A 26,613-nucleotide genomic window follows, 5' to 3' on the forward strand; every position below is an offset into this window, starting at 1 on the left:
AAGCACACAGATCATTCTTCACAAAAAAAAAAAAAAAAAAAAAAGAGGGAGAGGCTCAGAAAAACTCAACAGCAGATTGAAAGGCAGCAAGGACAAACCTAAGGGGGAGTGGAGTATAATATCATAGAGAAGTGGTAAAAGAATGCGACCGCCTGCACATATTTGACAATAATAGTCCGAGAGAAAGAAGTGATGTTAGAAGAGTGTGCATCTATAGGGAAAGTCTCCTAACGCCAAGATCTATTTGGTACAGGAAATTTTCCCTTAGGAAATAATACAATATTGCCTGGAAGGTTCAGCATTAGAGCAGGACATACACCGCAGTGGAAGAAGTCTCGCCATACTGGTCTGAAGGAGAAGTCCGAATCTTTCCGCTAGCATGACTTTGCGAATGCTACAAAGGTACACCGGTCTCCAAGTAAATCAGACTAAACTGATGGCGTGCAATGCCACAAACAGCCCACACAGTGCAGCATCACAGCATTGGCACGCACAGCTGTAAACAGCAATCATCCTCCCCACACGCCGGTGGTCTCACCCTCAGCCTGGTCCCCCAGGAAATAACTGGGAGAAAAACATCAGCTTGCTGGCTGTTTTAGAGGTAGCTCTAGTTCTAGCTAACTGGAAGAGGAGCACATGCTCATCACCGTAGTAAAACCTTTAGCCACTGCTCTCTTCTATTTCAAGGAGATGGAAGACAGCTTGTTTCCCTACAACATGGAGGGGAGCGGAGACAGCTGGCTGTTCAGCTTAGTAAACCCCTTTATAACTTTAAGTACAATGCAAGATTTTGACCCAGAGCTAAGCATATACTTTAACTTCTGTTGAACTTGATAGATACCCCGAAAGGAAGCAAGTGCTTGAGGATTTTGGCCAGTGAGCTGGAAACGAGCAGGTAAGGACTGATGAGTTTAGCTATGGTTTCATTAAGCTTCCGCTGTGAAACGCGTCGCTTTGGCGGCAAGAGCTGAGGAGAGCCTTGCAAGCGCAGAGCTGAGGAGAGCCTTGCTACTAAGTACTTCCAACCACTTACGCCGTGCCCCATGCCTGAACTTGCTAAGATCGCTCGGCTCCATATGAGTTCAAAGGCAGTTGCAAGCTATTTTTCCTCATAGGAGGGGCCCCAGTTCGTCATCTGACACACCATTTCCAGCAAAGAATTGTATTAACATCATTCCTGCCAATGAGACAGATGTTATTAACTTCTCTTCCCCCATCTGTGTTAAAAAACAAAACAAAAACAAAAACCTAGCTCAGAAGCGAACTAGAGAACAGGATGCAGGGAGACGGAAACAGTATTCCTTGATCATATGCCTTCACATATATAATAGAAACTGGTCATGCATGATTCATCAATGGAAGAGGTTTGGAAAACAAATCTCTGAAGGAGGGTAATCTCTCAGGCAACGTATCAACACCCAACTGAAGCATCCACTAAACTCGACGAGCAGGTATAGTCAGTCAGCCTCTGAAAGAGGTTGGCATGCCTCTATGAAAAACTCCCCGCAAATGGGAGGAGACAACACTGAGCGGTGGCACAGCTCATCCCGCCTGCCTGTGAGTCTCTCCAAAATGGAGAGCTGTGCACACACCGCCAGGATAAAAAGACATCTTCAACAGGGCATCTGCCATGAACATGTGTTCTTATATTTATAAAATTCAAAGAATAAGCCTTTTTCTCCCCTCCGCTCCAACAGAGATAATCCAGGCTCGAAAGCCTGATCTGAAGTACAATGAAATCAATGGGAATCTTTTTGTATCTGATCCAAAGACAATAAAAAGACAACTGCATTTACCCTGGAGCTCTGAACATCCTTTCTCCCTTTGCTTTACTATCCCTTCTTCCCCACAAGGTATGATTAGAAAGCATCCTAGAAGGACGGCCTTTTTTTAAGCCAGGTCAATGCTGATGTGGCTTCAAAAACAGAACAAGCCAGACACTTGCAGTGAATAAAGCAAATATAAAAGCTACCTGGGGATTTAATTAGTTTAATTAAACCAGCAGCTATACCTTTTGTCTTCCTACACAATTTTTAAATTTAATTAACAGAAATGCGCATACAATCAGTCATTTGTAGAGGCAATTCCCAAGGCTCTGTTTAGTCACAGAGCTGAAAGTCTGGAAGAGTCTGGGTTACTCTGAAGCTGGTTCTTCACATGCCTCTAGTTATTCCTTTTAATTTTTATTTTTTAAGTTAACAGATCATGCTTATGGAATGTCAGATCTTTCTGCATTTTAATAACATAGCACCTCCACCTGAGCATGCCTTTGTCAGACAGGTCAAGTAGCAACTTTCTCAGCCAAATACATGTTGTCTGAATTAATGAGTCCCTCCTGTACGTTTCAGAGCCTGACAGGCGCCTGCCTACAAGGTGAAGCACCTGAGCAGGATCCTTAGGGCTCTCTTCTAATAGAAAGGGGATTTTAAATTTCAGGGGATCAGCAGATTAAGGTCTTAAGTCAGTGTGCCTAAAAAAAAGCTGGAGTGTCCAGGATCTTCCCATTCCTGCAAAGGCCAGCAAGTGTCCCAGGCAGTAACCTCTGTCCCAGGTGCCAAGGCCAGAAGCGGGCAGTTTTCTCAGAGACACGTGGCAACCCAGCACAGGTAAAGACCTAGGAGATGTCATCTGGTAAAAGACATATACCCCAGCTCTTGTTCCAACTGAGCTTTGAATTTGGCGCCGCCGAACAACAGCCTCTCCCTGCTCCTACCAAGATTCAGTTCTGACGCAAGGTCTCAAAATCAAGAAACAGTGCAGGGTGGCACATCACCACGGAGCAGCTGCCGATCCCTGCTATAATCAGTAGGTCCATGTACAAGGTTGAATTCCCAAAGCACTGAAGCTCTCACAGCTGGAGGCCTCTGGCTTATTAATTGCAGCTGCAGTAAATGCACTATTACTTCTCGGGATGCCTGGTCCCTCAGGGGACTAGAGGCCCAAAACTTCTACCTCCTTCAAGTTACAGCAATTGTCAAAGTTTCACTGGAATAAAACTCCTTCCAATGGCTATTATTGCCACATGCTTAGCACTGCAGAAGTAAATCCACAAACGGGTGGAAAGTTATTCTCTCATAACTCCTATAACCAGTTATTCTGGCTATTACTGTAATATTGTCATTTTTCTAGGACAACTGTTTAAAATATTACTTTTGTTTTCAGTCAAGCTGCATAATTACAAGCTGTGTGCCAGCCACGAATGATCAGCCAAAACTAATAACTCTTAACTAATCTTGGACTCTTTAATCAATTTTAGTCTCATTTCATTCAAGACATTACCCCTCTCAACAGAAGATTTGCTCAGGTAAGAAAAGTAAGGGCTGCAACAAGATTCATCCTCTCCCATGAAATTCCTGCTGAGAAAGTCTGCTTGATAAGCTACAAATAAAAGGAAAAAAAAAAGTCTTCAAATCTTCAAAAAGTAAAGGTTTTCAAAAGCATGAGCCAAAGCTCACTCCTACTGGAGTTAAGCCAACTCAGATTGCTTTTGAGAAAACCCACCTCTAAAATGATGAATGATGCATCAGTAATAATTGCAGGTGGCTGTTCCTTAGTTTATTAAAAAACACTGGTTTTTTTTAAACTACACAGAGAGAGAGAGAGAGAGAGAGAGAGCGAGAGAGAGAGAGAGAGAGCGCGTGCACTGGCTCAGGCATATTGTATTTTTGTTCCCCCTATATTTTCAGAAGAAAAACCAACAGTTCTGCTGGAAAGATTTCTGATCTCTTTTTCCTAAGTTAGTGTGGGAGAAGGGAGGGGAAATCTAATTGACTTATCAATTCCACAGTACTGCAGTATCTCAGAAACAGAGTATGTCCCCCACTGTCCTACCTGCGAGCAAAAAACCATTCCTTCAGAAATTTAAATCCAACTCGGAAGAGAATTTGCCAAAAAACCTGAAACAAACCCCACTCCACCAAAGAAAAGAGTCACATGCACTCAGAGTCTGCTACAGAGGAGGGACTTCATCTACAGCTCAAAAATAAAGAGCAGGGACAAAAACCACTAGGAAGGTAAGCGAGCCAGGAAGAAAATACATCAAAGACGACCAGACACTAGCAATGAGGGTCCCATTTCTGAGGGAGCAGAACATACCAAGTGTGGGAAAACTCTGAAAAGCTAGCCACAAGCATCAACCCAGAGGGTGCTGAAAATCCCACCTCTGAACTCTTTGCTCTCTTAATTCAACAGGGTGTTTTGTGGCTAACTCTCTTGAGATGGGGCTGTGGGTGGGGAGGGGAAGGTGGTCCCACATGCTGCTTCCAGCTCGCTATCAACAGGTTTTGAAGCTACGTGTGCAGCCTGAGCTTACCACAGACAGCTTTGCAATCGCCAGGGTTCAGCTACGCTGAAGCGCACGGCTTCCTGTCCTATGCGGCTACTGCACTGAGGCACTGAACAGCAAGACACCATTGCGGGAAAGTCGATGTGCGACTCCCCAGATGAAAGGGCAGCAAGAGGCGTGAAGCAGAACATCTGCTTCGGACCAACCCTGCACCTGGGAGCCACCAGGTCAGATGCGATTCTCCTCTATGTTGCCTATTTGGCCAATGAACGGCAACTTGTTGGCTCTAATGACTCTAAATCGTTGCAAGGGGAGGTCTCAGACAGCAGAAGTGGATGTGGGTTGCTTCATGCCACCAGTGAATACAGTCCTTGCAGCACAGCTGATTTTAGAGAATAGAGGGTAGAAAACCACTTCCCTGGGAAGGGCCTGGCAGAATACCCTTGTGCCACCAGGCTCACTTCCCCCTGCTCCCTCCCACGGGTTATAGAACCATTACCCATATGAACCAAAAGTCACACAAGCAGGACATATCCTGCCTTACCATACCACCAGGGCCTACAAGCAGAGCTCTAGCTTTTTTGCACACATGGTTTCAAACATAGGCCTTGGATTGTAATACTATGCCAACCACCACTGTATCTACTCCATCACATTGCTCCCAGCTCCCCTTGTCTTCTTACAGCTACTCTTTAAGGATGGAAAACAAACAAACAAAACAAAACACAAACCAAACCACTTTCATTTCCTAAAAGGCAAATACTAAGATCAATTTAGGACCATTAAATAAAAAGATGGAAAATGTAGAGCTCCGTTTTCAGCTGTTTGCACTCTTGGCTAAAACAAATACATCCATGCACACATTAGGTAACTGTTATCAGGCTATCAGCTTCGCATATGCAATGTATGGAAATCTGCTTGTGAACACCTATCTATGCAATTGTAGGTACAAGAGGCTGAAAGTTGGACGGCTATCTGTTCTTGAAACAACTTAGGAGCTTTGATCAAGAAAAGAATTAAAAAGAACCCCACCATTTCCATTCAATGAACAGTGAAAACAGATCAATATCCTCAATGGCCAGTTGCTCAGTAAAGGAATCAAAATGACTACCATCAGAAAATTCTTCAACAGTTACAGAGCTACTTTAACACTATTTTAGCCATTATGTTTTAGACACTTTGATGGCTAATTTGATGACCACAGCTCACAGTTTAGATCTCCCTTTAAACATAAAAGGAAGGAAACACTATTTTCTATCTCAAAGTTCTAGAGATGTTCAACAAGCATATTTTCCATGATACATATTATCTCAACATAATTTGGCAACAAATGCAGTAAGCCATGTCAGTTTTGCTGTTTCCAGTAATAAAGGAATAAATTACCCAACTGGTGGAATGCAAGAAAGTTGGAGGCACTTCCTGCTTTGAAACTGTCCAAGGGCCATGCAAATAAGTAGGTGAATGGACCTTCCTCCAAATAAAACAACATTTCCACGAGTGATAAGCTCAGGCATGTCATGTCCCTCAACAAGGAAACGGCTGGTGATGTCAGTGACAGAGAGGGCCCAGGCAGCCCATAAACCAACCAGCACATACTAGAGACCTGAGTTTTGCCTGGAAAGAAGCACAAGAGGCAGCAGAAGGAAGTGAAGAGAGATAAACCGAAGGATTAGGCAGAGAAGCAATAACAAGGTTCTTGGCCTTGAGGGGAGGTCTTCCAAGGCAGGGCATTCACCTGGAATTTTAATTACCTTATTAACAAATCTAAGCGGACTTATGAATCATTTGAGATTTTACATTAAGCAGCAAAGTCTGCATTAAGATCTGAGGTTCTCTGTTCACGGCATTCTCGCTGGACACCTAGAGATTGTTAACCACGTGCTATGCCTGGAAAACGTTGTGCAACTTAACTGAAATCTATTGAACCACACAATGCAAAACTGGGCTGTCACTATCCTGCTGTTAATATAGCCCCAGGGAATTACGGGCCCCTAAAGAACAGCTGTTATATTCCATAGAGAACCCATCTTCAGTTGTTATCTGAGTGACTTGCTTATTTACATACTTATTTTGTTCTCCAGTACTCAGCGCTGGGAAATATTTTCTTGTTATTCACAGATTGCATTGCATAACCTTAAGTTTCTTTGAAATTCTTCTCATTCAAGTCTCCATTAGCTATGTCACTATTTCTAGAATATTTTAGGAAGTATAATTCACTTTGGTGTATTGCTGCTTTTCCATTTTTGTCCAATAGCTTTTTCTTTTCAAACAAGGACACAGTGGATGAGACCATGCCCCACAAAAGCCTATCGGTATCTCCTGATACAACCCCTCACATTCCTCAGTGCTCCAGTTAGAAAGAAGAAAGGCCAAAACCTTCCTCTAGGCCAACAATTCCTGTAAAAAACTCCTTTCGAAGAGCTAAGCCCCACTTTGATAACAACAGTTAAGCCATAGTGGTACAGCAAAAGACAGTCTACTGGAGAAGCCCAGCTACTTATTATGCTCAATCACAACTGAAAGGCACTATAAAAAAAAAAATCCTGCAGAAAGATTAGATACTTATCACAGAGTAGTTGATGTTGGAAGGGATCTATGGAGATCATCCAGTCCAACCCCCCCCAGACCCTTGCATCTCGAAGGCAGGAAGCTGGCACTGCAAACGCAAACCAAAAATCTGCAAAGCTGTTGATCTGCAGACCCCTTCCCTCTCCTTCTCTTACATATCAAATTATACGGGGAAAGAGCCGCAGTTAGTAGAAGGTCTAGCAATACACCACACTATGCTGTTCAGTTGACAAATGTTTTTTTGCTGCATACAGAGACATGATTGTTCTGATTATCACTTTTCTACCTCGGCTTCACTTCGAGAGCTGCTGTAACATTACACTGAAGTCAGCTGACACCTCAAAATGCGGATAGGAGAACTGAGCAAACCTCTATGCTGAGAAAGACCTCCAGTGGTGAACATCACCTGGGGAAGCCTCTCACCCAGCCTACTGTTCCCTTGCTGCAACCCTGACACTGCACTCCTACAGCAGTGCTGCCGTAGGGCAGCACTCTCCCAAAGACCAGGGAGTAGTGAGGAAAACTCTACACTGTCAATTTTATAGGCAAGGATAGCAGCCTATGGGGAAGGCAGGAGTTGAGCTAGAAAAAGCGCTCGTGGTCTCCAAAACCCTGATCTAGCACAGCACAGAGCAGACACACTAGCTCACAAAAACATAACGGAGAGGCTACAGTATGCATGACAACAATGCACATTTGGACTTCAGAGGTCCAGATGCCCTGGAGAGTCAATTGCTTACTTTGTGTAGGAGAATCTGCCCTTCTCCATGGTGCCAGAACCATCATTTCTTTCCCAGCAACTACAAAAACCTGCTCTAAGTGCATTGCGGAGGAAAAAAGCGTCTCTATTAAAACAAACTAATTCATGTGCAAAACTGAGTTATCAGCAATACTACTGGCAAAATATATGGCTTCCAGTGGCACATCTCAATGGCATGCCCGTTTCCAGAACTACAGCTGTACTCCCATCACAGATAAGCCCATCTAATGCCTTAACTGCATACTACTGGTCCTTAGCAATGATCTAAAAGGGAGGGATTAATTCCAGCAATTTTTGAAGCCTGGATCACGTCTTGGGCTGTAGCACTACAGAACAGCCCAATCATTTATACTCAAATCATTCTTGCCAGATCCTGCAAGTACCTCCTCTCCCTTCCTCACCTGGCAGTTTCTTAACATTGAACTCATCAGGGGTAACGTTAATATCCAGCTTGTACTAATCTGCCACATCTCCTTTCAGAGCCCATGCTATCAAAGATAATTGTGCAAAGATTTGAGACAGAAGGATGAAAAAAAAGTATCAAATATGGGTGGTGACTCAAAGAAGAGAATTTATTTGGGGCCCAGGGAAATAGGGAAGAGACTGTTAAAAGTATTTCAGCCTCCACACTAACTCCTCTCCCATTCCCTGCCACAGCTCATAGGACTGTTTAACATCACTAGGACACATACATAAAAGCAGTAGCAGTTTTTGGCCACATAGCCAATTAGATGTTTCTAAAGGTACAAAAAGGGGCGCCAAGGCATGCACTCCCTCAGCATTCCTGAAGGTATGATGCTCGCTCCTGGTGTCCAGATGTTACCACTCAGGCCTGTGCTCTAATCCCATGAGGTCCAGCTCTGGGAGTCATCGTCAAGTCTTTATTCAGCAAAAAGAATGTAGGTTGGGATCCAGTACTCGGCTGACAACACCCAGAGAGAACATGCCATTGCCAGCGTTTGCGTTGCCAAGTTAGCTCATCCCCTACTGGCAGGCTGTTTTTTGTTTGTGGGGGTTGGAGGTCCTTTTCTTACAATAAAATATTTCTGTACAACAGTGGTTAAAAAAAAAAAAGGGCAACATAGATGTGATTTGTCATAGTGAAGGACCCTTTTAATAGGACTGGGTTGTACACTCATACAGAAGGGATCAGTTAAAAAATCCTGAAGCTAAGCACTGCAATATGAGAGAAATGTCCAAGATCAGGCATTTTTTAGTCCCATCAAGGCTGTGATTACTGTTTTCCTCAGCTAGCTCACGAGAGAGATGATCTCACTATGCACTTGTGACCATGCAGTCACAGTTGTGACTCCAGCAGTGGAGTTAAGATGGGAAGGGGCTTAAAACCACGGCCCTCCAGCCTCCTGCAGGCCACAGAATGGGTGACGAAGGGCCACGTTACTGCGGGAAACGCTCGGTTCAGCTAACCCAGCCATCCGCCTCCATCTGAAGGAGGTGGCACTTCTGGTTTTCGCGTGTGCCTGCAAGCTGACAAGCAGCATGCTGGCATCTACCAACAGCACACTGTCACGTATTTCCCCTTCTCAATATTTCTTTTTCCCCTCTCCAAAGTGTGGTTTCAAGATGAGCAAATGTTTCTCAGCCAATTTGAACAAGATGATTCTTGGATTAAAGGAGAAAAGTAGAAGAGCGGTGGGGAGGGAAGCTCAGGAAGGATCATTAGAGGGTAAGGTCTGGGTGGTTTGGAGTGGTTTTGTTCAGATGTCAATCAAGAGCACAGCTTGATGCTCACTCCATTTCCAGCTGAAGCGCAGCCTTGCCAAGCTGTAACATTACCTGCAAAGCTGCAGAGAAACATTGTCCGCTTTAATACAGAGCTTTTGCTGGGGATCACTGCAAGTCCAAGCACACAGAGTTCCCAGGTAAGCCAAGAACAGGACAGGCAGTCTCCATAACCAGGCCATCCTTTTTAGGACAACTGCTGTCCTATGCCCTACTTTATATGCATCCAATCTCTTTGCGCGTGGAAGGGCTGGCATTCTGTCACTGCCTTGACCAGTGCTGAGTGTGCTTTATTTTATAATACACATGCTTTTCACTCCAGTCCACTAGCTAATGTATGTAAAAGTATGAATTCCCCTCCGGAGAAAAGTACTTCCCTATCTGAGTGGCACTGTTAATGCTCCTCTTCCCACTGATGGGCAGCCCCTGCTGAGGGGACACACACTACCTTCACTCCCAAAGCATGGTTCCACTCATTCAAGAAAAAGGCACATCAATTTCAGTCTTATAAGTTTAACTAGAGAGCTTTCACCAGCAGAGAGCAGAAATCCCCTGCACAGCTTTTTTTTTTTAAAGTAAAAAAATCAAGTAACTTCCTTCTTTAAGGTTTACCGAGCTCCGTAATATAAAGCCCAAAAGCCAGGCAAACAGTTCCTCTCCTCTATCCAAGCAGCACATCTGATAATGACCTTGGGGGGAAAAAAAGAGAGAGAGAGAGAGAGAGATAGTCCCTTTAGCAACTGCAGTAGGCCCAGTGAAGTGAGCTATTACAAATGCAAGCACCCAAGAAAGAGAATAAAATACCAAATGCCACTCAACTCCTAATATTAAAAAAGTCATAGATAAGATTATAGAAGTGAAGTTAGATCCTTAGCTAAGGAATCCTAGACTAGCTGAACTGGCGCTGCTGACTAGATCCTTACCACGGCTGCAGCGCGACTTTCAGCTTTTTATGAACCTACAGACTCTTCTTGCAGCTCAGCTGCACTTAAGACTTCTGGGACATTGGACCACATATGCATTAATATTAAGCACTAGTGTGGCTTTGGATATTGAGATAGAAAGTCTGAACAAGTAGTGACCTACTGGAAAATTCATAATGAGAGATGGAAAGATGTGGTGCACTTCAAACACCTACATATATTCTGACTGTGGCTTTGAAGCAAGCCACAACACTGTCTATTGTAAAAAGCGCTGTTCCTGTGGAAACAGTTGCTTAATAGTCTTAGAGATGAAGTAAGAATAAATACTATAGTTGTTTAAAATTTTGCAACTACTCATTTATGGGCTAAAAAAATACACATATGTTAAAAAACACAGGTCCTGGTCTTATTGCTGATAGTCAAAAATCAGCAGGCACAGGTAAAGAGGGTTATTGTGCAGCTGAATTAACTAAAATAAAACAAAAAAAACACCTCACTCTGCAAATAAAATTCCACATGCCCAGGACTATTCTTATAAGGGGACAGCTTAAGCTAACTTAGAAGTGAACCACAAAATTTACACTGAGGAAACGCTGAAGAGCTTTTTGAGGTCAGGAAGATCCTTTCAGGTCAATCTCTTGAGAGTGAAACACAAGGGTACCAAAGGTTGTATAAAAACAGCAAAGTGCAGTATGTACGGTCTTTTCTCACTTAATTTTCGTGTTCAAAACAGGAACAGGCGCTTCAGAGCTGTCACTGAAGTGAGAAGTGTCATTGCTTAAAAGCAATGAGTATAGCCTATCCATTGCAGAGGCAACTCTCTTTGCAGAAAAGTTACTTATATATAAAAATAGATCCATAGACCTCGTATTGTTCACAAAAACTCCCTTCTCTATGACAAAGGGAAATGACAACTTACAAGGACACACCAGAAGCCTACTGAGATCCACATAAGCTGAAATATGCGAAACAACTCAAATGACAATTCCTTCTCTTCAAAGAAAACTGTCTAGACTCTACAATTTTATCCTTGACAAAATCCAGAAGAGTAGAATTTTAAAAACATACCACCTAATTTGGCATGTAGTCTTAATTCTTAGTTCTAAAGGTTTTTCTACAGTTCTTAAGCTCTAAAACTTTTAATTCTAAGGCCTGTACCCAACAAAGCAATAACCAGAGGGAACACAACCAGTCAAAGGGTTTTCTCCCAGTTACACACAGTGCTGAAATGAGTAAACCGTGTGTCCTGTCTGTCCCCCACCCTGCCACCACATACACATTTACAGTATCTCTACATTATCTGAGCATTATCACCCTGTATCCCTGCATGTACAACCACACTTCAGCATGCGCCCACCCAAAGACAAGCTAAAAGACATGGCTTTCAACACTCCTTTGATACTGTCCAAACTACATCTGAAATTTGAGCATGTCCAACAGTGGTTGTAGGTAACTGCTGGAAAGAGCCCAGGGCTGATAATGAACTAATATATCATTAACCAAGTTCTTCAGAAGATAAGAAATCAAGGCGAAAGCCATCTTGATATTACCAGGCCTTGATCAAGATGAGAATCTTGTCTGCAGCTCCCCCCCCCCGCCCCCCACTCCCCTTTTTCTTCTGGATGTCACCATGCGCTGCAAAGGCAGTGGATCGCACCCTGCATTCACACGTCTCCAAAACCGCAGTTCACAGCCCGCTACATTAATTCACACTGCCATTGACTGATGTTTTCCTTAGCACACTGGGCTGTGAAATAACGTGGATGAGAAGCAGGGACCTGAGTGGGCAGCGCTCTGCCTGTCTGCTGCCCAGGGGTGGAGAACCAGCTGGCTGTCCTCTTCAGCGTGCCCTGTACAAAATGCCAGAGTTCACAGGTTGCACACCTGCTGAACAAAGGGCTCCAACATGTTTAAACACAAAACCCATTCCCAGTCTGGATTATGTTATAAAACATCCACCCAAAACACAAAGCAAAAAGGTCTCTAGGCCTGTCACAGTTTGCAGCAAGAGGTAACATCTTCTATTAGACTGAAAGATTGGAGGAAGGCAGAGAAGCTTCCAGCCTTTCTTCACGCAAGCCCTTTTTAGGGACCACGGTGATCAAAGACTTTCATCCCAAGCTAACACATAAACATATTTTGTCTTGAAGGGGTCAAAAGCCATTCTGCAAAGCATGTGCAGCGTCACCTGAATTACTGATGCTTTATTCCCAAGTCTGCTAGACACACTCAAGAATAAGGATTTCCTGTTTCAACATTCTCACTCCAAGAAGATAACAAGCCCTAAGGCTTTGCATACAGCAAGTCCGGGCCTGCAGAGACAGCATCACAACAGTCAATGCAGGGGTCCTGGTGTCCTCCAGGTAGAGTTAGAGATCTTGGCCTCAACCTATACAGATCTAGCACATGCGAGAGAGACCATATCTGTCTCTGTAGCACTACTGCCTGTCTCTGTTTTCTGCATCATATTGTCTTTTGTCTTTCACAATAAAAGCACAGGGCCCTACTGACTGGGCTTTCTCTAGCATGGCACTAAAACTCACTCTTGGATGTGAGCACACTGAACCTGATGCCCTTCTAGGCATCCAAAAACTGCTCTGCAAGATTTTGCAAAGTAAGGAGAAATATATTCCTTCATAGAATCAAGAAGATGGGGGGAAATTCCTTTTATTTTTATTGACAACATAGGTAAAATGTTACTTGAGCTAATTATTTGAAAATCTGGTCAAAATGAGTTACTATCATTAAGTACTGATGGGGTTACTATAAGGACTTATTTTCAAGAGTGAAGATGTCTTATCCCAGTACAGCCGGGCTTCTACCTAGTTTTGCTCTGCTCCAAACCAAGAACAGCTCACTTGTTTGCACAGCAGCTACTAAACTACCACAATTGCATCTCAGTATGTTAAGGGAAACTTAACATACAGACCTGCAGTAAGATGAATGCTAGTAAGCTGCCACGTCAGAAATCCCTTCTAGGAGCGTGAGGCCAAAACCTCTAAGAAAGGGAACAGCTGGAAGTGACCCTACAGTCAATCTCCAGTAAATCATCCCTTCTCAAAAGACGGTCTTGCAAGCAATTCTCGTAGGACTACTGAGAGCTTGTACACTGCACTTTTCATTGTTATTAAACACACAGATAATGAAGTGCTAAATTTGGGCCCCCATCTTGCAAATTGATTACGCACAGCAATACTCCCAGAAAGCCCTATTAGGAGATGGAGGATCATCCTACACATTTGAGGCCACTGTAGGTCTCATACTCAATAGTGTGTTCCAACTTAGTAGCCTTGACAAGAAATCCCACCATGGATTTGGACAACACAGGAAAATTCCCCTCACACCACTACATTTTCCTCCATGCTTAGGAGCAAACTGCCTTGCAGACTAAATTCTCATTGAATATATTAATGTTACATGCTACAGTCTGAATGACCTAGATAATAAACTCATTGTGCTGAAGCCAATTTCTTCCTCTTTCTCAGAGCTCCATGAGCACTCTCTGTGCTCAATAAATAATGTATAACTCAGCTACCACCAACAATCCTTGCTGCATGTGAAGAGAAGGAAAGAAACGTGTCCAGTTTTTCTCCCAGTTACACAGCAAATCTGGCACCGTAACTCCACCGATGACATTGGGAATCCACTGACGCAAAACTGGCCACTGAAAGCCGAGGCAAGCACCGGGCTCTCATTCTGCTGAAATAGCAAAAGACACAGGCAAACTTTTTACAGAGTGACATTTTACAACAAGTGTGAAAGAAGGAAGATGACTTTCATTTCAACATTATTAAAAATAGATGCCAGAAAAGTGAAATACTGAGAGCAGCCTCATATGGAGTATGACATAGACTACGGATTGGGGAGGATAGGAATCGGTCCCCACTGCGTGAAAGGTTTTAAATTCTTCAAATCTGAAGAAGATGGGGAGAAGAGTTTTAAAGGAGATGAAATATAAGAAAGTGTTCAGTGAATCAATCACCAGATCTCACCACTTAGAAAAACATGTTTTTCTTCTTGTCAGCTTCTTGTCCAGGTTTGAGGACAAACAAGCACTGTATGCCCTTGTCTATAAAGGAAAATAAATTCAGAACAAAGTAGGAATTCAAATAGGATGTTAATTTTATCAGTTAATTTTTTTTTTATTCCTGATCTAGAACAGAGAGCCTTTTACGCTCAATCAACTTAATCCAGATTGGACTACATTTAATACAGAATAAGCATATTGACCATTCCAGATGGAGAAAATCTCTTTAGAGATTAACTCTCATGTAGACAGGTCAACTCCAATACTAAGACAACACTTAGTTGTGACTATTTTGTTCATAAAGCACTTAGGAGTACAGACATCCCATGCTATTTTTTTTACTTTAAATGTAAAACTTGACTTTCTTTTCTACTCAGACTGTAGAGCCAGCCAGCTCTAGTAAATTGACATAATCCTAAACGTGACCTTTCTGACAGTACCTGTCCCTCTCTCCTACGCATACATACAGCACTCGGCACAGTCATGACTGGTCACTGGTTGAAGCTGCTACAGCCTCCATGAAGCATGAGCGATGGCAAATATCTTCTATCCAAAAGCCATAACAAGATTGCCAAATTAAAACCCCACTGCTACTGTAAGAACTTAGAAATACAAATGCAGGTGAAGACCTGAACAAATATCTTCATTTACAAATGACATCTTGCTTACATCACAGAGTGAAATTAAATTTACAAGAGAGAAACACAAGGCACAGTATTATGTTAAAACTGAGGCTAACGACAGAGCCAAGGAGCAGACAACAAACAGGCCAACAAGAATCAGAAATCACAAAACAGGCCAAATGGAGAACTAGAAATCAGAGGTGCTGTGGGAATGTCACAGAGTTGCTTTTTCAGACCGAACCAGATCAGCAGACAGTTAAAATGTTGTTTTTGAGGGCTGCTGGGGCCAAACATGAGACAAAGGCACAAAAAACACCTCAGTGTTCAAATTATGGAGCTATCACCTCAAATGTTCTCTTCTAAACCCCTAGACGCAAGTTATCAGACCATACATCAGTATTATTCTTACTGTTGGTTGCAGTGCTGTGGGACAGCAGCAATGCACATCCTGTTTCTCACGTCCACTCTCTTACTTGCCTCCATTAGAGAAGTTATGGGTCTTTGCTGATCTTTGGCCTAACTCAGCACAGACATCCTCAGCTTGTATGCATTCCCCTTTTTTCGGTACCCTTGAGCTTAGTCTACCCACCAAGTGATTTCACATTGCAGGTGTTTTTTGTTCTTTGGTTTTTTTTTTTTTTTTAAGGCAAAGCAGACTTGTAATATTCATATACCAAATTACACTTTATGCGTGTCCTGTATGGATGCATTTCCCTCTCCCACTTCTTTTGAAAGAAACATCTACATTGCAATAAGAAAATAAACAAATGGTACAAAAAAACTGCCACCAAGACCTATACCAGCATTACTATGCTGGTTTAAAAAAAAAAAAAATGGAAAAAATAATCTATCTCCCATCTCACCAATTGAAGCGAGTTAGCAAAAGCTGCCTAACTTTGTTTCTGCACCAGTACTTCATCCTCTGTGTGTTCAATGGCAAGAGAACCTCTCCTGAAAAGGGTCTGGAGAGCAGCCACTATATCACCGACTCAAATAAAATCAACCAACTAATGAAACTTGATACTTTCAAAACTTGGCAGGTGTACGCCAATAAAACGTTTTCGTGTAATGGCATCTACAGGCTCACGTTCCCCTCCCTCTCCCCCTGCCAACATTCTTTTATATTGGCAAAGCTCACTGGTAACTCCAGGTACAGCAGCATGCTGTACTCCAGTATAAGCTGTCTCTACCCCAAGGACAGGTCTATGCTCTACAATGGAGCACAGAATGGATTTCCAGCTAAGGAAAGCTGGCACAAAATTATGAATCTTGTCCTAGACCAGAAGTCCAAGGCACGGACCTGGACATCCTCTGTGTCTGCATAGCCTAGCGCCAGGGCTCCCAGGCTTCCCTCTAGGCTGAGCTTTATCAGGTTGCAAGGTGGCACTGCAAGGACACAACCCCTTTCCCAAGCCAGGATCTGACATGCATATGTTATGCAGGCAAAACACAGGTGCCCCCTCCCCCCCCAACCTATGGCAGATGCACCTCTGTCTGGAGGGCTGCGACCCTTCATCAGGACAGGGATCATTGGCAGGCTAGAGAACAGGAAGCTAGGCCAGAAGCATCTAATCAATGACTAGATCTGTCCCACGGGCCTGCCAGAGCAGTTTGGCCAGCTGATGGCATAACAAGGGAGGAGGCCTCACACAGGCAGTGAGAAGGCCATTTTTCTCATCTCCTTGGGCTCAGCAGAAACGCCGAGATTTTAGCACTGAATATTAGTAGCACCAGAATCGCTAAGGAACACTTGCTTGCTCACACACAGCACTGTGCTAATGCAACTAAACATAGCTTTTATCTGCTCCGGGCACTGCCCGTGACCTGCAGAGACGCAGGCCACTTGACACTACATCTTGGTTTTCTGCACAATATTTTGTCACCTGGTGCAGACATGACTGAAGAAGGTTTACTAGCATGGCTAGACCAGATTCCTGTTTCCCTGGGCAAATTCGGCTTTAATAAGAAAGCAGGGTAGCTCCCTCAGTGATTGACTTGACTGAGTAATGAGAACATTTCATGATGTGAAAGGGAGGGAAAAAAAGAAGTCATTGGCATGGCAGAGACTTAAATCATTTGTCTGGTTTACCTTAAGTGGTTTAGCAACATCAATTGGAAGCTTCAGGATGCGCTCTGCTTTAGACGTACATTTGCTGTCTTTAATATAACTGTGAAACAAGCCTTTTCCCTCGTAACTAGCCATAGCTTCTTGTATGCAGCACAACCAGCACAATCGAGGGGATGGCTCAGGACAGAAACTCCTGCTTGATGAGTTGCAGGGTGAACAGCATCACGAAACTAACCCCGGTTAGTTATCTAGGACTCTAGCCTCGCTCACTGCATGGCCCCAAAAATAGGCTGGAGGTGCAATAAGTAGCCAGAACAGAGACGGCTCACTGTCTCCAGAAGAAATTAAGTCTTGAGCGTGGTTTGACATACGTTAACTGCATCCCTAGAAAGGCTGAGATCTTGGAGACAGGAAGGTGCGAGGCCTGATCCAGAATCATTTACACAACGGTTAGCAACTCATTGCACTCGCTATCTCTTCTACTTGTCTCTTGTTCCAGGGTTACACAAAAAGTCCCCCATTTCTTGATTGCATTAGCAAAGCACAATAGCTACAATCAAGCCTAAAACATCAAAGGCACTTTAACAGTTTGCAAAGAAAAGGCAGGAGAAACAATCGAGTCTTATTTAGTTCAGTAAAGGATATGCTTTCATATTGAATTACACTGTAAACTAGTAGACTTTCTAACGGCAGTTCAAGAGCTCAAACTGCCCCCTTGACAATCTCATCTAGGAGAGTTTATTGCCTAAAAGCTCAAAATGGCTTGAAATCAAATCATTACTCAGAAAACGTTCAAAACGGAAAGCCCTGGATGGCCTGGACAAAATATTTTTTTTTTTTTTTTTTTTTAAAACAAAAGGACCTGCGGTAAAAGCTAAACGTAAGAGGCAAACAGACGGGCGGGGGGGCCTGCCCCGGCAGCGCGAGCGGCGAGGGCAGCGCACACGCACGCCGCGCGGGACAGCGCCCTTCCCGGGGCCTTGTTTGCTGCTAGCCCCACCTCGCTCCTTCTCGGCCTACCCCCTTTCCCTAACACGGGCTAACGCAGCCCAAACACCACGAGCTGGACAACACGCAGAAAGAGAAAACTCACCCCGCCGACTACCATCAGAGTCAACCCCGCACCCGGCGCCCGAATTAGCACGGGCGCCGACAAGCGACTCCGGAAAATCCTGCGTGACTCTCCGAGCCGGGGCCTCTCCCGGCCGCCTGCTCCACCCCGGCCTGGGAGCTGCCACCCCACGATCCCGCCGCGAGGCGCGGGCGAAGGCCACACGGGCTGCAGCATCCTCCCGAGCTCCAGCCCAAAGCCTGCGCGCGGCCCGGAGTCGGAGGGCCCGGGTACCTGTCGGCGGGGTTCGGGCTTGGCAGCTCCTCGCAGCCGGGGACAGAAACGCGGCGATACCCCCGCAGCCCACCCTGGCCGAACAGCGCCGGGCAGGACGGCGGGCTCCTGCCCCACACGCGTTCCCAGACGCCTACCCAGGATCCCCGACAGAAACAAAGCAGGTGTTTTTAAAAACACGTGTTTATGGGAAAACCAGACCGAGGAACGCGCTAGAAGGCAGTGCCCCGGCACGGCCTGGCACCTGGCTGAATGAAGGGGAGCCAAATTCACACCCCGCTGTACCCAAGTCAAAGCCAGGACACGCGCTTCAGTCTCTCGGATCCCTGCTGGCGTCCAAGGCCCTTTGATCACTGGAAATTGGCTCTTCTCATGTTTTGACCAAAAAACTTTCCAGTCTCAGATTTTCTTGGTGGGGGGGGGGGACCCAAACACACACAACCTCTCCAGCAAACGCCTCCATTCTGCAAGGAGGAGGCTAGCAGCTGCCAGCCAGGCCTTTTCCTGGGCAAGGGTTTGCAGAAGCCCTAAACCGAGGACTCCCAGTGAGCTCTACTTCTGATGGCAAAACAGGACGACAGGCAGGCAGCTCCTCACAGCACAACCAGCTCTCTTCTTCCTCATTTGCCTTAATCAGCGAAATGGTTATTAGCATCACACGTCCCAAGATTATTCAATACCTGACAACAAATAGCACCTTTTAAAACAACTACCAGCTTTGTCATAGGCTGCAGGGCACGCTCACGTAGTCACTGGAGTAGTGGATTCAGCCGGCATTTTGAAGGTTTTCTTTGTATGCAAAAGCATAGCTTTATGCTAAATGAAAGACACAGAAGCGGAAATTCTGACATCCTTCAAGAACTATCTTATCTCCTTGCAGTAGGTGCCTCTCCTCGCCATTCCCATTCAAACGTAATAACCGCACATCAGTAACAACAACTACAGAAACAACTTACACCACGCAAGACATCGGGACGCTGCTTAGTTTACTCAAGCCCAGTTAGCAATTAATGTGCAGCATGACTTTAATATAGGTCAGAGAGCTGCGCTATATTGTCACATACAGAGGGAACAGAGATCATACTTATATATTGCTCTTCATCTCAGACTGCTACGACCTACACAAGGAGAAATCGCTTACTGCAGCCCACAAGACGCAGCCCATCTCTGCAGATGGACACAGGCTGACACAGACGGGCAGGAACCAACCCAGACAGCATCATTTTTTGAACTCAGATAACCCCTTTTTCTAGTTTGCCAGCCAGTCACTCCATTCTCTTCAAACCTCTTTTTCAAACAGGCCTTCACAAAACCCTCAGTGACGGTCTGCATCACACAATACTGTGTCAACAATTACAAGTATTTTTGATTTCCATGCCCAAGTCCTGCCCACCTGGAGAACACTGCCATGAAGTGTGAGGGGTAGTTACACCAACAAGTACCCCTGTCATATTCTGCCTGTAGCACCCCAGCTCTCTGCCTAAGTACAGATGCTCTGGGGAAGAAGTTGTGTTTTCCCTTAATTCTTCAGTTTAATGTTCAATAAATAATACAATTGCATATAAAGAAGGCAAAAAGAATTGTTTTAGTCTTAGGAAAGAAAAGTCATAGGAAAGGATACAGGTGAAAGAATTCAAGTTCAGCAAGGTATGAGGATTATTTGTTTTAATCTCTTCCTGCAAACACAAGCCTAACAATTCTCCTATGAGCAATTGCTAACCAAATCATCAGGAAGTTGTGATTGGTGCATTAACCTAATGGTCCATCTGTTATCTAATTTCCTTCAGCATACTGAGGTGAATTGCTATGTCAGGATCAAGTCAAAATAGGTTTAAGCTTTAACTACTCATTAAAGTGCTAGAAATTATGATTACAGAAATTGTTAGTCCGTGGATAGAGATGTCGTAAGTAAATCATTCCCTACTAAAAACACAATTCAGCCTCTTAAAAATAGTGTTGACCCAAACTTTAAAAAACAAAACAAAAAACAAACCTCAGTTGCTACATCACTCTTAGGAATAATACTAAGACACTTGTTTCTGCTATATCGCAAACTTTTCTCCTTTCAGTTAAAACTCAGTACTCCAGATTATTTATGTTATCTCATTGCCATATGACAGTTTCCTACACTGCACTCAGAGACGGTTAAAGAGGAGATACTACCTTTCAAATGCGCATACACAGAGTAAAAAGATGTCTAGCACACGCTAGGGCAAAATTAAATAAACACTTTAAAAGAAAAGTTTTGACCACGATGTAAATCACAACATAACAGCTTTGGGGTAACAGCTGGCTTAATTCTCTTCTGCTTTGCACCTGGCAGGGTCATGTGCACCTGCGTAAAATGCTGCCTTTCAGGTTTGCAGAATTTCACACCTATTTGATCTACAGGAAAATACCTACCAGAAAGAACACAGTACTGGAGAGATTTCTGCCAGTTTTAATTGCACAGAAGCATGCTGAAGGCAAGGTGGCATTTAACTGACGATATTAGTAAAAGCTACTCCTCTGCAGCTTGACCAGTAAACGTAAGTAATGGGAAACAGAACAGAATCTTGATGATAATACGCTCTTACAAATTTGATCTGTGTAAAGTTAATCAATAACAATTAATAGGCAAACTAAAAAATATTCAGGCTGTGATAAGGCATTGATTAGAAAGACTTTAGAAGAAAAACCAAAAAGGTTAGAAGAAAAAGGGTAGTTTTTGAAGAACCTCTGGAACATAGATGTTAATACAACTCTGAACATAGTACTGTGTCCTAGTACCCAGTGGGATGACTCATATCTATAAGCAATAGTGATGAGACGATTCATGCTCATACACTTACTCATATGCATAAAAGTTTGGGGACATAATTGCAGTGATGTATCTGCAAGTCATCTGAGAAGGACCAGTGCTTGCACATCAATTGCTCCTGCTTGCTTCCCACCACCACTTCCTACAGTTCCCACAAGCAGGGGTGACAAATACTCTAACTAATCACTTTTATCAGCAGAAGAAAACCCAGGTTTATCAATAGAACAGCAAAAGTCTGAAAGCTCAGACTGAAACCCTCAAGGATTTCAGTCAGTACGCGGGCCGAGGGACTGCCCCAGGTAATCCCATGCCTTCCTCCTGCTCTTCCTCCAGGCAGGGACCCGAGTCCCTGTGACAGAGAGCAGCCAACCACCCTATCCCGTGCCCCTGTGTCAAGCCAGCAGCATTAGGAGTATATCGACATATTTTTGTCCTTATGCCTTCTCTGAAAATCGAGCATTAAGATTCTATTTCAAGTCAAAATGAAAAATCATCGTTTTCTTCCCTCAGATTTCCTATACCAGATATTCAAACATCTCACCAACTCTGGTCTCCCTTCAATTCCTTCTCAAGATGCCAGGATATCCCGGGATGCTGTAATCCTCCATGGCAAAGTGGGCTCTTTATCACTGTTTCTCCAGCATTCGGTATTGAAAGGCTACAGAACTCAGAAAGCAAGCCTGACTGCTTTCCCAGGGATTTTCCTGTACAACCACATATAAGCCAGGTTAAACTTTGAGGATTCATTCATTCTCCCCTCACTCATACGCTTATATCAGCATATGTGTGCTTGTTTTGGGGTCGGAAAAAGGGCAGTAAGAGCGGTTTTGGGGTGGAGATGTGGCAAATCACCTCTAAACCCCTTTTGGTGTGTTATAGCATTCCAGCAGTTCACAGACCTTGGGCAGATTGCACAAAACCCAGCAACAGCCTTGCTGAATTTATCAAGAAATATTACATTATCAGGGCAAGATGCTGTTCCCCTGTCAGCATGTGATTCTGAGTGCACGCTATGCGAGATGCTAATGGCACGAGACAAAAAGGGAGGGGAAGGGAGAGGAGAGGAGAAAGGGAACAGAAGACAAAGGCTTGCTCACCCTCCCCACTAAATCTACCCCAGTTCTGGTTTTTAGACACTAACCTAAAGGAGACAGCAGTTCTCGGGCTTTGCCTGCATGTGCAGATATAGCATCAATTTACATCAATCTAGTTAAAAAACCCACTGATCTCACCCATCAACTTACAGAAAAAGGAGTTCATAAAACGCGCCCATCCAACAGGGCTAAGAAGCTTCTCCCTTACCAAAGGCCAGAAAAGCCTTTGGCAGGCCACATACTGCACGCATCTTAAGCGAAGGCTGTCTGCAGGATGTATGAAACAATGCAGCAGGCCCCTGGACATACTTGCATCCGCACTGGAGACAATATTGTTGCAGATATTCTGGCAAAGTAAGTAAGGTCATCACTTCCACAACAAAGCAGTCCAAATCCACGTAGGCCAGACCTTGTATGATGGGATTCCAGTCTTCCAAGAGGATAAGAGCTCTCTCAATAGCAGAATGAGAACACCAATAACAAATCAAACAAGTCCCCCCCTCCCCCCCACCAAACAACAGCTCCTTATCCTGAGCTTCGTCCTCTGCCCTGTCCCTTAGGGGTCCGTTCAGTATTTTAAAATATCCTAGCAGAAGTCCCAGGAGCCATCTCTCTACAGCAGACCTGGGAAGCCAGGTACATACCACCAAGGTAACCCACACTGAGCTCTGCTATGTAGGTCTTGCTAGGAGCAACACCCGAGCTAACTTCTTTGTGGCTAGCTTGCATCTCTCTGCCTTAGAAGAAATCACATCAACAACTGTCTGAACAGAGATTACGTTTAGCACAGGAACCTCACAACTATCCATAGGGTCCCTAAGTACACCATAATACTATTATACTAATACTATTTCTTCTTCTTAAGTGCTCCCATGACTGGTATTTCCCTGTAGTCACACAGGAGATGTAACGCCACGTCTTAGTCACAGATACTGACTGCAAACAGAAAGCAACAGCATTTTCTCTAGCGATACAATCTAGATAGCTACCTGTTCTCTTCAGTGTCAGCTCTCTTTCCTCCACGTCTGATTTTATTGTGGTGGTTATTTGACCACACATACTTCCTGGTCTCAAAAAAGCTAATACCTATAATAACCTCGGAAATTCTGAGTTCTTCTGCATCTTCTCTACCCAGAACAAGGTGACTTTTTTTTTTTTCTTTTTAATCTAACTCAAGCAAACTACAGTCTGTCACTGGATCAGTATACTCACTACCTCCTGCATTACAGCACTGGAAGCAAAGGCATGACTTTAGAGCCTATACCATCCCTTTCACTTACTACTACGACTGAGACATAAGTGAAGTTCTCTGAGCCAGGTGCAAGTGCCATCTACACAGAAATAACCTGGAATTAGCTGCAAGTGAAACTGGGTTTAACCAGTGCGGTGCTGTACACCACATATACAAGACTGGTCGTGTCATTCTGTTAAAAAGCCTAACCAATTTGCACGCGCACACCAAACAATTGTGCAAGCATGTGTAGATCTGAGCAAAAATACACCCATCTGCATGTTTCCAAGTACGTCTCGGTGAGCTAAGCAAAAGAAGGGAGGTACATAAACAGGCGAGTTTGCAGGTGTAGCTGGATGGCAAGTACTACACGTCTCCTCTCTGCCAGCTTCCAAGAGGAGAGACTTCACAGCACTCAGCTACAGTCTCGACCCTCCAGCTATGACAGCTGAGCCTTTTTGTTCCTAAAGCCCCGAAAAGCATCAGCTGAAACAGCAGTCACCACTCACCCACATCTACCCGGCTGCAAACCCGCTCAGGCCGTTGCTGCCCGGCTGCTGGGCGCAGGGGCGCGGACACCGGGGCGAACGCGCACAGGCATCCGCGGCGCAGGCAGGCGAGGACAAGCCCCAGCTCCCCGCGCTCCCCTCCGTTCGGGGAGAAGCCCAAGGCCAGGCCCGGCTCCTCCTCGGGGTGGCTACTCACCCAGCCCTCGAAGCTGTCGCTGGGGCCCGCGGAGCGCAGCACGTCCTGGAAGCGCAAGGTGCAGTTGGCCACGAAGTCGTCGTAGCCGATGGGGGTGTCGTGGAAGACGGACAGCTCGATCTGATGGCCGTCGGTAACCGCGGCGGAGAACTCCTCGTTGTAGGTGGGCTTGTTGGTCTTCTGCTTGGTGCTGGTCTGCCCGACGCGCACCTGGTCCACGCTGACGGTGACATAGGGGTCCAGGAGCTGGTAGCCCTTACGGAAGAGCGAGTGGCGGAGGGACCAGCGGGTGGGCTGCAAGCCCACCGCCTCCCCGATCCGCACCTTCAGGTACCCGTTGAACTTCATGGCTCCGGACATGGCCGCCCGCCGCCGCCGCTCCCGCCGGCCGCCAGCCCCACCGCCGCCGCCGCTGCTCTTCAGGGGGCCGGGCGGCGTCGGCGCGCCCGCCCCCGGGCCATGCCGGCCCGCCGGCCCCGGAACCGCCGCCCCCGCGCACCGCCTACCTCCGCGGCGGCGGCGGGCACCCGCTCCGCCCGGCCCAGCCCGGCCCGCTGGCCGCCGAGGGGGAGCGGAGCGGAGCGGAGCGGAGGGGGGGACACCTGGGCCGTGGGACGGCGCCGGGCGGGGAGGGGCCGCGAACCCGCGGCGCGAGGGCGGGCCCGGGCGGGCAGGCGAGCGCTCGCCCAGCCCCGGCGCGGCGGCGGGGGAGGGGGTCCGGTCCCCGCCTGCAGCACAGGTGTCAGCGGCAGAAAGCGAGGGGTGTGCCGAGCACGTGGGAAACACCGCTCAGAAAATGAAGCGAAAACAAACACCCAGCCTTTCCTCTGGCACCCAGCGCGGAGAGGGGAACTGCCCGGCCAGCAAAGGACAGCCCCCGTCCGCCTGCTGAAGCCTGCCGCCAGCGCTGCGCCGCGCGTTAGTTCCCGCACTGGGGACACGGGGCCGCCGCTGGGGCTTCCCCGTCGGGGCGCAGCCGCGGAGCGTGTGCGAGCGCGCAGCAGCCGCGCCCGCGCAGCCCGCCCAGCGCCTCCCTCCGGCGGCGGCTGCCTTCCCTTCAGACCTCCTCAGGAAAGGCTGAACCTGCCTCTGATAATACCTACGCGCTATACCTATGGTATACTTACCTTGGGGGGGGGGGGGGGGAAGAGGAGTTAAATACTGCAACGTTATCTCAGCTACTTTCCACCTTGTGTTTTATAGCAACCGTTTTACAGCACCCTAATACTGAAACTACACTTCGAATAGAACGACGTGTAAAGGGAACATGCTATTCATACGCTGCTTCTGCTGCTGGGAAGTTTATTATAGCCCTGCCTTCCCGGATTAATTGCATCTGATTAACATTCTTGGCACTCCGTATGCATGATTTGGTTGGGGGGGGGGGGTTGTTTTTGATTGCATTTAATAAAGTCAGAATTTAAATACTTTTAATTATGTTCCAAAGTTCACAGCTAAGTGGCGTGGCTGAGGCAGGGAAAGAGTGGAATCCTGCCTTCCTCGTGACTGTGCGGCAGACATTGTCTGCTGAGTTACACTGTCATCTCTGCAATGGAAGAAGATGTCATCTTCTGATGCCCCTGTCACCGCTGAGATTTGACAGGCTGGCTGAGAACAAGCAGCTGGAAGCAAATAGGCCACTTCTGGTTGGGAGCTGGGATCGCTGCTAGGGTCAATCACCTTGGAGATTAAAAGCACATGAGGGTGTCTGTGGTGCCGTCAGCTGGGGTATGGTGGAAGGAATTGCTGGCCTTGTTCCCAATCACTCAAAACTCTTCTTATCAAGTCTCAGCCTAGAAAGTCTTCCCTTCCCTTCCCTTCCCTTCCCATAACTGAGCCCCCTCCTTTGAAACACAGTGTATAATACCCCCCTGTGCAAATGTGGAGGCATTTTCCTTCCTCTTCTATCATGGGGTGTTTTTTCCACTCCTTCCTGTCCCTCTCTCACATGTTCCTGCTGTCTTCTCTTTTTTGTGTGTGTTTCTTTACATTAATTTCTTCATAGAAATAAAAAAAATTCTGCCTATTTTTCTTCCCTCACCCCTTCATCTTTCTACTAATGTTCTATCCATTCTCCTAGCACAATGCCTCTAGTTTCCCACTCCGTTTTCTCCTTGCCCTCTTCCCTACACCCTTTTCTCCTTCCAGATGCTCCACATTTCGCAGGAGCTGCAGTACTGGAGCACCACACCAAGAAGCCTTTCAGCCTCAGAGCAGGGCTCCTGTTCCCTCCTCTGGAGAGAGCAGGTGGAACAGGTTCAGTAATGTGATCATTCTTCACATGGAAGCAACAGTTCTGCCAGAAAAACTTGCAGACCCTTACATCAGACTTTTGACCGGTATCCTTGCAAGGCTTTTAAGTTCCTTGATCTATAACTATTAGCTGGAGATAAGAAGTATTTAAGACTTTTTGAGCTTGATTAGGACAGGCCATCCCAGGA

The 26,613-nt window shown here is 45.7% G+C and overlaps 1 protein-coding gene across 3 annotated transcripts in view; it reads right to left on the minus strand.

The window, feature by feature from the left end:
- Positions 1-26,613, minus strand: part of PRKCH (protein kinase C eta) — a 167,380-nt gene that overhangs the window by 99,459 nt on the left and 41,308 nt on the right. For 2 of the 3 annotated variants that reach the window (XR_011141702.1, XM_009670698.2), the window contains exon 1: positions 24,173-24,598. The exons of the other annotated variant lie outside the window; for it this stretch is intronic. Coding sequence is in view for 1 of the 2 variants with exons in the window: in XM_009670698.2 (XP_009668993.2) it covers positions 24,173-24,532 (360 nt within the window). In the remaining variant the exon portion in view is untranslated. Of the gene's footprint in view, positions 1-24,172; positions 24,599-26,613 lie in introns of those variants that run through there. 3 annotated transcript variants of the gene reach the window in all.

Source organism: Struthio camelus, chromosome 5 (genome assembly GCF_040807025.1).
Source record: "Struthio camelus isolate bStrCam1 chromosome 5, bStrCam1.hap1, whole genome shotgun sequence".
NCBI classification, from domain to species: domain Eukaryota; kingdom Metazoa; phylum Chordata; class Aves; order Struthioniformes; family Struthionidae; genus Struthio; species Struthio camelus.